Source organism: Zeus faber (genome assembly GCF_960531495.2).
Source record: "Zeus faber genome assembly, chromosome: 22".
NCBI classification, from domain to species: Eukaryota; Metazoa; Chordata; class Actinopteri; order Zeiformes; family Zeidae; genus Zeus; species Zeus faber.
In genome coordinates, this window is record NC_137209.1 from 20068884 (window position 1) to 20083573 (window position 14690).

General features: G+C 43.4%; 1 protein-coding gene across 1 annotated transcript in view; it reads right to left on the reverse strand.

Moving 5' to 3' along the window:
* LOC307246827 (adhesion G protein-coupled receptor L3) overlaps positions 1–14690 on the reverse strand; it is a 183541-nt gene that overhangs the window by 68488 nt on the left and 100363 nt on the right. The window contains exon 8 of the mRNA XM_080022853.1: positions 3590–3773. Coding sequence (XP_079878979.1) covers positions 3590–3773 — 184 coding nt within the window. The remainder of the gene's footprint in view (positions 1–3589; positions 3774–14690) is intronic.

Consider the following 14690-nt stretch of genomic DNA (forward strand, 5'->3'; position numbering starts at 1 on the left):
CCCAGATCTGCACCATCCGAAGGAAGGAAGGAAGGAAGGAAGGAAGGAAGGAAGGAAGGAAGGAAGGTTGAGCCTACATGTACAAGCCAGTTAAGGGCCTGAAGAGGACAAAGAGGAAAGAGAAGAAGAACCAAGAATTCCAAGGAATCCCGTTCCTGGGGATTGGGGATGAGGAAGATGAGACGAGGGGGATCCATGCGGTTGATTGGGGTTGATGGTGAAGAGGAGGCCCGGCTTGATGCCCGCGCCTGAGCTAGAGCGAGGCCTTCTAATGTGCGGCCTTATTGAGAGACTCCTTCCTCCAAGAGAGTCATTCCTCGGAAGATTTTTATTTTATTTTTTTTAATCAAAGGGCCGAGCTGAATTGTCCAGTCTCCAATCAGGAGCCGTCAAAAAGCCGCCGCCGAAACGCGTCCAACAAAAGGACAATTTCCAAAAAATGAAGTTCGGGACCCGCGTTTAACCCTTGATGTCGGTGGTTTTTCAACCGCTCTCTCACTGGTCCCCGGAGAGCCGCGTGCGCCGTGAAAATGTCTCAAATTCCACTTAAAATACGGCAAAAATAATGGCGACGAGCTCTTTCGTTGCAAGATCCAAATGACCAGGCTGCACCAATCCATCTCATTCGTCGGTTCCGGCCGAACCGCAGCTCCGTCTCCATCAGGACAAGAGAACTACCAGTAGTGATGAGAGGTTCGGGAGGTCGCCTCTCGCTTCGTTCGGTTCGGTTGCTGTCACGCGCGGTGAGCGAGGGAGGACTTCCTGCACGGCGAGCGAGAGCCTTGCGTCACTCACTACGAGGAGGCCGTGATAGCGGCCGGGGGGAAAAAGAAAGGCTGGGGAAACATTCCTTTATGTAAATTGTTGTCCCAAAATCCAATCCCACATTCTCACCCGAGAAACAAAAAGAACAGCGCTCTGCATTAGCGGAGCTGCTGGGCCGTGGCGGAGGCGGAGATCACGGGTAAATTCCTCGGATTCTGAAACGGCCATTTATGCATAAAGGGAGACATTTCCTGTCTGGCTTTGTAAAAAAAAGCCGGCCCTTTTGAATCACAGCAGGCAATTTGAGGTTGTTTTTTTTTTATTGTTTTCCTCCTTGTGCCCTGTTATGCTGGTTAAAAAAAGAGCCGGTTCTTTTGAATCACAGGAGTCATTTTGAGTTGTTTTTTTGTTTTTGTTTTCCTCATTGTGTTCAGTTTGAATGTGTAAAAAAAAAAAAAAAAAGAGCCGGCCCTTTTGAATCAAAGGAGGTATTTTGAGTTGTATTTTTTTGTTTGTTTGTTTAAATTTTTTCTGTTTGGCTGCTTGGTAAAAACAAAAATAATAAAAGGGGCCTAAGAGCGGCTTTTGGAAATGTCTTTCATGCCGTAGAAAGACGCTGTTATAGCCCCGACGGCTACACCTTCAAAGCCGGTTGAAATAACGCAATAATCTGTGGAAATCTGTTCATGAGCTTATTGGGCGCGAGGAGATGAAGATGAAGAAGAAGACGGAAGCATCAGACCTAACACACACACACACACACACACACACACACACACACACACACACACACACACACACACACACACACACACACACACACACACACAATGGGAAGGGAAATATTTATGCTGCTTTGAAATGAATCAGGAATAAAGTAGCCTCACTTAGCAGCTGGAGTCTCAAAGCGGAACGAGCGTGATTAAGCCATTCCGACTGCGAGGCATTTCGTGAAACAAAAACAAATAAAACGAAACGGCTCCTCGGCCGCAGCGCCGGAAAAACAAAGACAGACGAAAGAAGGATCGGACGGCGACGCCCACACCACGGCGTCCGTTTCCCATTCCCAATGATAGTTTTATGAATGGAAGATTTTATCAAAGTTGATTATGTAAAATGAGAAACTAAGACAGCACTTAATTGATGGGGGTTCAGTGGGATTAAGGTGGAGGGGGCAGGGGGTTAGAAATTGCTTGTCAAAAGAAGATAAGAATGAAGTGAAGTGGAAAAAAATTCATTAAATGTAATACATAAGTAACAAAAACACATAAATCAATGAATAAATAAATACATAATGAAAATGAGAAAAAATATTACGTTAAAATCAATCAGATGAATAAAATGTAAATTAAAATAAAAAATGACAAAATAAAAAAAACAAAATAAACAATGGGAAAAAGTCCTTAATTACGAAAAAACAAACGTCCTGGACCAAGGGCTTTGTGCAAATGATTAAATCAATAACGATAATAATCAACATTAATATTATTATTATACATCTGCTGTAGGTTATTAAACTGTCACAGACTGCAGCAGAGACCGCACTAAACCGCATTAGGAAGCCAGGTGCGATCGTGTGATTAGCATCACCTCCATGACTTCACGATCGATTTAATTGATCGATTCCATTGATCGATTGCATTGATCGCATTCTGGGGGCACCGTCTCGTCAAACCTCTTCCCCAAGTAAACGAGCCCAGAATCTGCCACAGTGCACCCATGAAAATGGAGCCGTGTGCCAGATAAAATAAATTCCTTTTTTATTAATTCTCCTCGCGCTCGCTTTGAAGCCCCAGCAAGACCTATATTTTTAGGGTTGCCGTGGAAACAGGAACCCAAAAAAATAAATAAAGAACCAGACTTGTGCTGGAGATGCGTCATGATTCGGATTCCTTTTATAGTGACATTTATTGGAATTACTAATAACATAAGAAACAAGAAAAAATATCATACCTAAAAATATAAAATAATAACAATAATAATAATTCTTCTTCTTATTATTTTTATTTCATAAAATCAAATAATAATTATTGTATTATTATTCATTTAATTATTATCATAATTGGTAAAACTAATACACGAAACATAACATAACTGCATAGATATATTATACATCATTTCCTTTGTGAAAATGTTGACTATTCCCTGTAGTTTAAAACTCAAAACCAGAAGGATTGAACGGTTGAAATCTCACTTTACAGCCCCTTGGCACAGTGTTGCAGGACTGGAGGGTATTCTAGGTTTGTAGGTAAAAAAAAAAAAAAACAAACGAAGCAAAACACAGATAAATGTAAAGAGTGGAGTTTGATATCATAAATAATCACTCAGGGCGGCTTACGGCAAAAGCCGGGGGTCAAACATGGCCGCCCCACTTCTAACCCCTCACCCCCGGAGGCTCTCGGAGCCGGATCGATCAATAACTGGGCGGTGACCCCGGTAACCCCCGAACCAGCAGAGGCTCCAGATCCTCCACCCAAACAAGGAGAGCGCTGGAAAATGTGAGACAGCCGAAAACCTCAAGGGGAGAAACGGCGTATATAACAAAAAAATGAAAATAAACGGAAACTTTCTCAGTGCTTGAGAAAGACGAAGAAAACGATATTGAATCAATTTTTTTCCAAAATGTGACCTGAATGAGGATTAACGAGTTAAAAGTCAAATCCAAAACTCGGGGAAAAAAATCGAACCGGACATGGACAGGAGCATGAGATGTCACGATGGTGAACGTTTCAGGGCTATTCCGCTCAAGCCAACGCCCGTATTTTCGTTTTCACACATCTGGACACAAAAACCCGGCGGCCGCCCCGCCCTCACGGGTACTTACGGATGTTGTCGGTGTTCTCCTGCACGATGTCGGTCTTGAGCAGGTTGTCGGCCAGCACGAAGGCTCCCTGCTCCACCGTGTCCAGCAGGGTGGTGGCCGCCCTCAGCTGCTCCCCGGTGCTCAGCTCCCTCCACGCCGCCCCGGCCTGGGGCTGCAGCAGGTTGTTCACCGTCTCCACCATGGCCTGGGAACCGCACCAACAACAACGGTTCAGCCAGGCTACGGTGCTAGAAGCTACGTCCCGACTGTCTCTACCCTCTACGGAGACTACGGTGTAGTTAGGTGTTGACACCGCAACTGGTACAAGGGTAAATAGGTAAATGGTACGAAGTACCACCACCCTGGTGCCACTGTGGCCGGAAAACAACACACGTCAACTACGTCTGTACGGACCTAAGTAACAAGTAAATGGCCAGAGTACAATGGTAAATGGGTAAATGATACAATCTAAATGGGTAAATGGCCAGAGTACAAGGGTAAATGGGTCAAGGGTACAAGAGTAAATTAGTAAATGGGTAAATAGTACAATTGAAAATGGGTAAATGGACAAATGGTACAAGGGTAAATGGGCAAATGGGTCAAGGGGAAATGATATGAGGGTAAATGGGTAAATGGTTCAAGGGTATATTGGCAGATGGCATGAGGGTAAATGGTATCAGGGTAGATGGTACGTGGGTAAATGGACAAATAGTGTAAGGGTAAATGGTACGAGGCAGCACCACCATACTACCACCATGGGCTGAAAACAACACACAACAACACATTTGTTTTAGCGATGAAGAAGCAACGTCTCTACCCTCGACACCAGCCTCAGCCAGGTGTTGCCCTTTTTCTCCATTGCTTAAACACAAAAACTGGTTTCATTCCCACAAAAAAAAACAAAATACTGTACCCTGATGTCATTCCCAAAAACATACACACACACACAGACACACAGACACACACACACACACACACACACACACACACACACACACACACACATTTCCCGTCACCGTAAACACTATTCACCTGTTACCACAGGTTTCAATATTCAAAACTCTTTCCGCAAAACCTTACCCAAAAAGGCCAAATAAATCATTCACTGCGTTATAATCTTTGTCCATTCAGCAAACATGTGCTCTCAATAGAATGAACTCAAGTCATCACAACCTAAACTCAAGGACCACAGACCACGCCTTTCCCCAGGTGCAAACACTAACCCCCAAAATTGTTAACACGCCAGTCAGAATTGCAGGTTCAAAAAATAGGGTAACACAAGTGGTGTGACATTACCACAGAGTCATGTTGTCATATGTACGTGAATAAAACAATGTGTGAGTGTATAAGCGTGTATCATATGATAAAATAATACAATAACTATTTCATTAGAAATAAAATAATAAACAAAGGGAACCGAATGCATCCCCTAAGGGCCCTAATGCTGAGTAACCTCTACATTTGCTGCATTTGGAAATGAAGCTTTTGAAATTTGGGTATTTTACTTACTTACATGTTTTGTCAGTGCGGCATTTCAAAGGTCAGGTTTTTGACCAAAACAGCAGGACAGTAGTATTCCCTTATCCACTAATGTAAGAGGTATTTTACAATACTGTCTTGGATTTCTCTCGCCGGGGCGTTCCCGAAAGGGTCACCTGGTTCGTTGGCGCTGTGATTTTACAGAGTTCCAAACCAATTTTTCTGAAAAGCCATTCCAAACATTTTGGCAGCCGTGGTTTGGAACCCATCCCTCCGGCGTGTAACAAACAGTCGCGTTGAGTTCGAATTGGGTGCGAAGATTTGAGCAAAAGGTGAGTTTTTCCAGGAATTGTGTCTTAGCATTTGGGGAAAACCCAAATGTGGTAGATGGTAAAACGGTAAACGGAAATGACTGGAACCAGCCATGCACTTTTGCAAGGATGAGGGACGAGGCGTGACATCTTCTCATGGGTTGTGCTAATGGGTTTTGAGGTTGAGGGTCAGTGTCCATGTTGCCCATTTATGGACAAGTTGTAATGAGGCCATTTGGTCTTGCGGCTCCTTTGACTGGAATTCTCCGGTTCCCTCTCTCGGTTTAGAAAAACAGGACAATTTTGGACGCCGTTTTTTTCATCAAACAACCCGCAAACCGCTGCTGCGGGAAAATGGGGGGATCCTAGGCCGCTTTGGAGATTTCTGGATGTCGGTCAAGATAAATTAAATGTTCACACATTTGCAATCCGGGGTTCCAAAACGTTTAAATGTAAATGCAAATTTACGACAGGTGGGAACACCGCAAACTACCACCTTACTTTCGCCAGAATTCTGTCTCTACAAAACGAAAGAAATGACAACTAAATGCTAAAGAAAATAATAATGATGAACAAAGAAAGGAACTCTCGCCGCTTATACTTTACTTGAATTTTACAAATACATTTTTTGCCTATTTTTGGTGCTCGGCCTTCAAACACAGCTTTGGTTTCTGAAACCATGGTTTTAGTTGGTCCGCTTGCTATAAAATGCTCTTCCCCTGCAACGGATCAATTAGTGATGATTAGCTTATCCCCTGACATTTTTTCTCTTTGAGTTTTAGTTCAGTTTGATTGGAGCGAGCGAACAGATGATGGAGCATAAACTCTTCTGAAGTGAGAGGATTGTGACTCATGAAAGGCCAAAGTCTTTACTTTGGTAAATGTCCTTGAAGGCGCCCAGTTCTAATGCACAACACCAGAACAAAAGGAAACGCCCCAGAATTGTCCAATCTCGTTTAGAAAGCCAGCGGCCCTGCAAGGCCTTTGCCGAGTGTCCATTAATAGTATTTAAACACCATTAGGACAACAACAACGCTGAAGCTAATAAGCTGCCGGGAGAAAAGGACCACCTTCTCCAGACGAAATGACAAATGGAGAGGCATTAAAGATTTAAAAAACGCCAATGGCGAGATTTAACCAATGGAATACCGAGCGGCCAGGACAAGTGATATCTTTACTTCCCCCTGGCAGACACCAAAAATGCCCAGTGAAGAGGTAAAATCTCAATCATTTAGGCTCCCGAAAGCGGAACTTTGGGGGGGGGGGTTTAGAAATGTATATTAGCACCTTGGATTTTTAATATCGGCTGTTCCTTGCACATGGATATTGTAATATTGTTTTCACGGCTACTTTCATCTGGTTGATTTCTTCCTGCCATGTCACTAACTCACCTGCCATTTCAGATCCGCTCACTCCCTTTCGCGTTGCTGTCACTCCCTTCCCTTCACCTGGTTGCCCCCGCCTGCAGCTCATTCCCTCTCTAGTCCCTCAGTAATAAATAGCAGTCCACTGCTATTTGTTCTCTGCCAGATTGTCTCTTGCACTGCTACCTTATCCCTGAAACTTCCGTCTGAACGTTGCCTGTTCCCTTGACTCGATTCTCTGCCTGATTCCCTGGACCCTGATTCTCTGCCTGATTCCCTGGACCCTGATTCTCTGCCTGATTCCCTGGACCCTGATTCTCTGCCTGATTCCTTGTACCCTTTTCCTTCTCTGACTGATCTCCTGGATTTGACCCCTGCCTGTTTTCTGCAACAAACCTTGTGGAATTTGACTTCTTACCTGATTGTTTTTGTGTCGTGCTTGTGTGTTCTCACCTGCTCTGAGTCAGTGAGCGTTCAAGGATCAATTCATGCCCATGGACATTGATAATACCATTTGGACTATAATTCTTGATCATCTTATATTACTATAGAAAATTATTACATAACATACCATTATACTGTATTATTGCTGTACCATCATACTATACTTTGTATTACTATATATTATACCTCGGTCATTATAATACAACCCTGCAATATAAATCATGATAAATAGTATCTACTATACTTGACTATATATATGACTATATATATATGACTATATATATATATATATATATGTACTAGCCACTATTCTATACAGTTACATTGGATTGAAACTTTCTGTAATACTGCAGTGACATTGCACATTAGTGCTGCACTGCTGCTACTACCTGCACTTACTTACATTTGCCCGCATTGGTCTCACTAGTAGGCATAGTGCTACTCCATCTTAATTCTGTGGATAGATGTGTGCACCAATCGGCGGTTTACCTTTCAAGTGTGAAAAAAAAAAATTTAGTGGGAATATCCATCCACAGACAATGACGCATGAAACGTCCGCTCCAAAATGTTGCATGCGTCATTGTCTGTTTTGCCCTCCGTCATCGTTGTAGATGATTGGTGTCAGAAAAGGCTGATTCACAGTGGGCGGACAGGGGGTTGGGATCAAACTGTGAGTGTTTTGGGGTGAAAAACCGAGCTCCCTCTAATGTGGTGTACAGCGATACTCGAGCGCAGACCCCCGGGGTCTGATTCAACCTGTTTTTGATTAATGGACTGTGACTATGAAAGGGAATCCAGCGTTCAAGGAAATGGCTCTGGCACGATGGGGGGTTGGAGGGCGGACCAGACCAGAGGCGACGGACGGAGGAATACATTTATGAATTTTCCTTCGAACCCATCCAAAACATCTTCTGAGAGAAACGGAAAACACAGAAATTTCAATAAGGAAAGTTGTGAATACATGATCATTTTGAAGCAAATCATTTGTGGTTTTATAATAATGAGCCAAATCAGCCCGATCCACCATGAGTGACATGGTGATTTGGACATCAATCCGATTATGATAATTAATCATAATCATTGATCAATCATTGATCGATTCTGAGGTAATTGTTATTCTATTCTACTGGAATATGAATGACTAAGGATGTGATCAATCATCATTTCAAAGCACGTTACTTGCAATTTAGTCGCTTAACGAGCCGTCCAAGCCTTATGTACGATAGGTGACGTCATTTTGAAATAAATCGGATTCTAAGATTATTGATACATAACTGATAGATATGTCAAAAGTGATTGTTTTTCTATTTTGTCAAAATAAGAATAGTTAAAGACGTGAAGCATGATCATTTTGAAGCCTGATCCTTCCAATTATAATACACTTAACAAGCCGTCCAAATTGGCTCCATCAAAGATAAGTGGCGCGGCCATTTTGAAGTGATTGATAGAAAATGTATATCTTCTGAGGTGATCACTTTGCAATTATACCAAAATATGAACAAATAAGACGTGCTACATGATCATTACAAAGCAGGTTATTTCCGGTTTAACAGCCGCCTAACGAGCCGTCCAAATCTGCCTTATCAGCGCAAGGTCATTGAGGCTGCACTCACACTGCAGGCAAAAGAGGCAAAATCACATTTCCTTTGCTCATATGTGACTCAGATCTGTTTTCTTTTTTCTGGCGTGTGAACAGTGTGAACAGCACAAATCACATGGAATCCGAATTTTTTTTCAATTCTCATGTGGGCCACTTTCATATGCGCTCCTAAATCAGACACAGGACCGATTTTTTCGGCCAGCGGAGCTTCAGCCTGAACAGTCGCACCGGAAATCCACAGGACTTTGATGTCGCTCCAGAGCGACGCTTAACGCAATTCTATTATTATTTGGGGCGACTCTTGCGTCCGGGCAAAACTCGAGGGGTCTTATCGTGACCGGTCTGCGTTTGAAAGCATGTCGAGGCAAACGGCCGGAAGGAGGCCCCCGGAAGAACTATTCAGAGAAAAGCTAAGAGGCTTAAAGCCAAGTTTCAAGAAGCCGTCACGTGGCTCAAGGCTCCTCCATGTTTACTTCGGTACGACGGCGCGCGACGTCTCTCTTTGTCCTTGGCACGCGGGTCAGGTCGGGACCGCCACCCGTTCACGCTGTAATCCGACGTCAGCAGCCAACCCCCCCCCCCAAAAAAAGGGATCCGAGCGACAAATCCCAGGCGCACGCCGAGGCCGGCAGTGCGAATGTAGCCGAGGAAAGGATGGAGATGAGGGTAATTGTTTTTAAATTCTAGCCGACTGGATTTAGAGGATGAGAAGAAAATTCCTAGCACCAAAAAAACAGGGTCCCATCAGACATAGGCACCCATAAAAACATGATATTAAACCCAACAGACGCACACGTGCACGCACACGCGCACGTGCACATTTCATCTCTTAACTTTACTGTAATTATTCGTTATCCGCAGCCAATCTCCCAATGCACCTTTGACATTAAGGAAGAGACAGAGGAGGGTTCACTCTCAATTAAAAAAAGTCTATTACTTGAGGCGGCGGCAGTTTTCTTCCCCCCTCCCTCTTTCTTTCCTTCACTGTTAACTCTCTCTCTCTCTCCCTCCCTCTCTCCCTCCGAGAAAAGGCTTCAAACAATGCCGTAATGGCTCTGGCGGGAAGGGACTCGCAAGAATTTGCCGAGGCGGCCGCGTTTGGATCGTGGCGATCAGTGTGTATTACAACGCTCCCGTCGCGGAGCCGCTCCGCCTGAGCTGGACAGGTCCGACGGACGCGGCGGCTCCACACGCCGCGCCGTCGGGGGGGTAGGACCGGGACGAGATGCCGCCACCGTATGACCCCACCCGGGTAAAAAGTGACTCGGAGAGCGGAGGAGTCCGGCGACACCATTTCTACTTACGGACTGCTCATATTCTACTGAGGTTCTACTGAGGTTCCACTTGGGTTCTACTTACTTTCTACTCGTTTTGTGCGTACTTTCTACTTGCGGACAACTTAAGGAGTATTTACTTTCGAGTTATGTTCGAATGCTGTCTACTTGCCTTCTACTTGCTTCCTACTAGTGATCTACTTGCTTTCTACTTAAAGATTACCTACTTTCTAGTTATGTTCTACTTTATTTCTACTTACGTTGTACTTGCTTTGTACTTAAGTTCTATTTACAGACTAATTACTTTCTACCTGGTTTTTCTTACATTCTACTATTCTACTACTATTCTCTAATTGCTTTCTACTTACATTCTACATTCTTTCTACTTACGGAGTACTTCCTTTAGATTTGCTTTCTACTTACTTTCTACTTGCTTTGTAATTACATTCTATTTGCTTTCTAATTACTTTCTCCTTGTTTTCTACTTAAGTTCTACTTTCTTTCTAATAACATTCTAATTGCTTTCTACTTGCATTCTACTTACGGACTACTTACTTTTTTACTTTCTTTCTAATTACATTCTATTTGCTTTCTAATTATTACTTACTTACTTGCATTCTACTTTCATTCTAATTACTTTCTACTTGCTTTTTACTTACGTTCTACTTTCTTTCTAATTAAATTCTACTGGCTTTCTACTTACATTCTAGTTACCGACTACTTATTTTCTATCAACGTTCTACTTGCTTTCCACTTGTGTTCTATCATGCATCATGAAGCGCCAAATACGAGACGGAGACCCCGGGCTGCTGAGCAACTGAAGTGGCACGTCAAGCAGGAACAGGAAAGAATTCCACCCGCAAAGCTTCAACAATTAGTGTCCTCAGTTCCCAAACGCTTATCGGGTGTCGTTAGAAGGAAAGGTGATGCAGCGCAGTGGTAAACAGGCCCCTGTCCCAGCGTTTCTGGAACCTGTTGTGCAGGCATCAAATTCAAAATGAGCGAATATCTGCAAAAAAACCCCAATAAAGTTTATCAGTTTGAACATTAAATGTCTTGTCTTTGTCGTGTGTTCAATTGAATACAGGTTGACGTCCCAACTTCATTGGAATTGGGGTTTGTACTTACTGACTACTTACGTTCTGCTCACAGACTGCTTATTTTCTACTTGCGTTCTACCGGCTTTCTACTTAGGTCCTAGTTAAGGACTACTCACTTTCTACTTACTTTCTACTTGCTTTCTACATACTTTGTACTTGCTTTCTTATTACATTTTACTTGCTTTCTAATTATATTCTACTTGCTTTCTAATTACTTTCTACTTACGGACTACTTGCTTTCTACTTATGTCCTACTTACGGACTACTTGCTTTCTACTTGTGTTCTACTTATGGACTACTTGCTTTCTACTTATGTTCTACTTACGGACTACTTGCTTTCTACTTACAGAGTTCTTGCTTTCTACTTGTGTTCTACTTACGGACTACTTACTTTCTACTTTCTTTTTAATTACATTCTAACTTCTTTCTAATTACTTTCAACTTACTTTCTAATTATGTTCTAATTATGTACTACTTGCTTTCTACTTCCTTTCTAATTACGTTCTACTTACACACTACTTACTTTCGACTTGCTTTCTACTTACGTTCTACTTACGTTTTACTTGCCTTCTACAAACCTTCTACTTGCTTTCTACTTATGGACTACTGACTTTCTACATGCCCTCTACTTATGTTCTACTTGATTTCTCTCTTTTGTCTTCAGAACTATATTCTGCTATAGACGGAAGCAAATCACCAACAATAAAGTTGCCATGAAACACAATGTGTGACGCATAAATGAATAAATGGGAGTACAGCGACGGCTCGGTCTGTATCGTTTCCAGTTTTCCCTCCAGACGACGAGGACATTATGTACGGGTGCACGTTATGCAACTCCATGGGGGGAAATACAGGAAAATTCCTGCCATCACAGCCAAATTAAAGGACGTGTAAATGAGCTGCAGGGGGCGGTGTAGGAAGGTACATAGACACGTGATTTATCTGCAATTAAACACAAATAATATATGTGCCTTTAGAGTTAAGGTAAGGGTCAAACTGCAGCATGTTTAGCGTGGAGTGGATGGTAATTTAAACAAAATAAAGGCTTTAACCATCAAGGTTACATCACAGTGTATTTTCTCGTGCCTGCTTGTTCTGTAAGGGCGGCTTTGAGGAAACAAAGGAGGGAAAGTGCGGGCGCGAGTAATTAAGCCCGGCGCTGACTCTTCCCGTCTGCGGGAGCTGTCGCCTCGGTGTGTACGAGAAAAAAATTAAAAAAAAAACCCCAACCCAGCAGCAGCGGCAGAAGCAGCAGCAGCCGTCGCCTTTTCTCCAGGGATGTAAGCATGCACGTGCACACACACGCATACACGGAAAAGAAAACACATGCATGCATGCACACGGCCATATTCTCCCACTCTCAGGCACGCAACCCCTCATTTCCAAGCCGGGTAGGCAGGAGGAGGAGGAGTGGTTGCGGTGGTTGGGGAAGGCCACGCAGCCGAGCGGCACAGCGCCGCAGAACCATCAGCGCCGTGGGGAAGTCTGGGTGGCTATGGAGATAGAGATAGCAGCACCACCGCTCCTCCATCTGTCAAAATGTACCCACTCACTCGGTTTTGTGAAAACCCACGAGCAACACCAACTCTGACAGCCCATTAGGTATTCATGGCCTAGCCGGGAATACCAATTGCCAGCGCTCGGCTTATTGGCTTTATCTGAGGACTGGATTGGCAGATCTTTATCAAATTTGTAATTCAGTAGTAAACCGTGATTAAACCGTGGGGTGGGGTCGCTAGAATAAGCAATCAAGTCGGGTCAAGTTTGTTTAGAGAGCCCTTAATCACAGTAAGTCTTAAAGGACTTCACAAGCCCACATTCAAACTTCCAACCATCACGTCCAACACCGAGAGACCTAATTAGGTATTCATGACCCAGCTGGGAGAACCACTGTTATTGGTAGAATTGTTGGGGTTACCTCAGGCCTGGATTGGGAAATCAAGTCAAGAAAGTAAACCCCCCGTTTCGCTTCGAGACCTGAAACTTGGAATCTAGGTGTCAAATTCGCCTAAAGAATATGACGTCCGTCTGGCTCGATTTTCTGCCATCTCGGAAATTTTGGAAAGACCCCTTCGCATGAGCCATGGGTCCAAATCACAGCAAACCCCAACAATGGTAATCACGTTCCACGGACACGCCCGCACAAAGCCACAAATACGCCCAAGGCTCGGGGAAAGAACGTCCGAGACCTCGGCCATTGAGACTCTAACGAGATTATGATGTTGCAATATCTAAACTATCACCAGTCCACCTCACGGCGGTGTAGGACCTTGGAGCTTGGCAGTCCCAACAAGGACGGCGCTCCCGCGGATCGCACCCTAGTTTGACATTGACGGCTGACGGGACAGAGATGCGGCGTGGCTTTCAATGTGGCAGGCTAATGCTGGAAATCACATTCAAAATCCTTTAGATGAGGTTGGCTCTCTTCCCACACTGGACCCTTTCCCACTGACCGTCTCACACCTTTTATACCGCAGTTTGCACATTTACAGATTGTGCCACTTTTTTAACGATGTGTTTAAACTGTTTTGTGTTTCCCCGTCCCCACCCCACGCACACTGTCCGATGCATGTCTTTTATTTTTCACTCGAATTTGTCTTCATTCGCCTGCTTTTGATATGACTGTAAGCGCGGAGCGGTCGAAACAACAGAGCTGCATCGCTCTCAGCCTGTCGTCCCTGGTAGAAACAAAAACAAAAACAAAAAATCAAAACACCCCCCCCACCCCCCACCCCCCGCCCAAAAATGTCACGACGATTCCGGTAAATAGTGAGAAACCAGAGCAGGAAGCAACCTTCCCAATCTTTCTGGCATCCCAGACATTATGGAAAAAAGGTGCTGTCCATAAACGTTCCGACTCTGGAAGGAGGATGCCGGCTGGACGGCCAAAGGAGGGAAAAGCGCAGCGTGTCACGGGGCCATTTATACCCATGAAGGAGCAGAAGGAAGGAAGGAAGAGGTGGATATTAGAGCCTGGCACTCGTCCAACTCAAGTGTTTGCATGTGCGTGTGTGTGTGTGTGTGTGTGTGTGTGTGTGTGTGTGTGTGTGTGTGTGTGTGTGTGTGTGTGCTGACTGATGAAATGAACCCGGGGCAGAGGGAAATTGATTTTGGCCGCCGGCGATCTGGCTCTTCCCTTCTGGCTTACCGACTGGCACCATCCCCCCTGCCGCCCCCTCTCAGTTTAATCAGCTTTTGTATATGTATCTGTACTGTAAATATATATATATATATATATATATATATACACACATACACTGTATATATTAGACAATATTATATTTTGCAATACTGAAAATAAATGAATTGTATATAAAATGTGTTAAAAGTATATTTTACCCATGTATCGAGAGATATATCTACAGTATATATGTATATATATATATATATATATATATATATATATATATATATATATATATATATATATATATATAAAAAAAAAGTTAATTTTTCATACTGAAAGTGTATTCTTACGAGTCTGTTAGTCTGTTAAAAGTTTATATCTATCCAGTTTATATCGATGTTTTGCCACTTCTTATTTATTTTA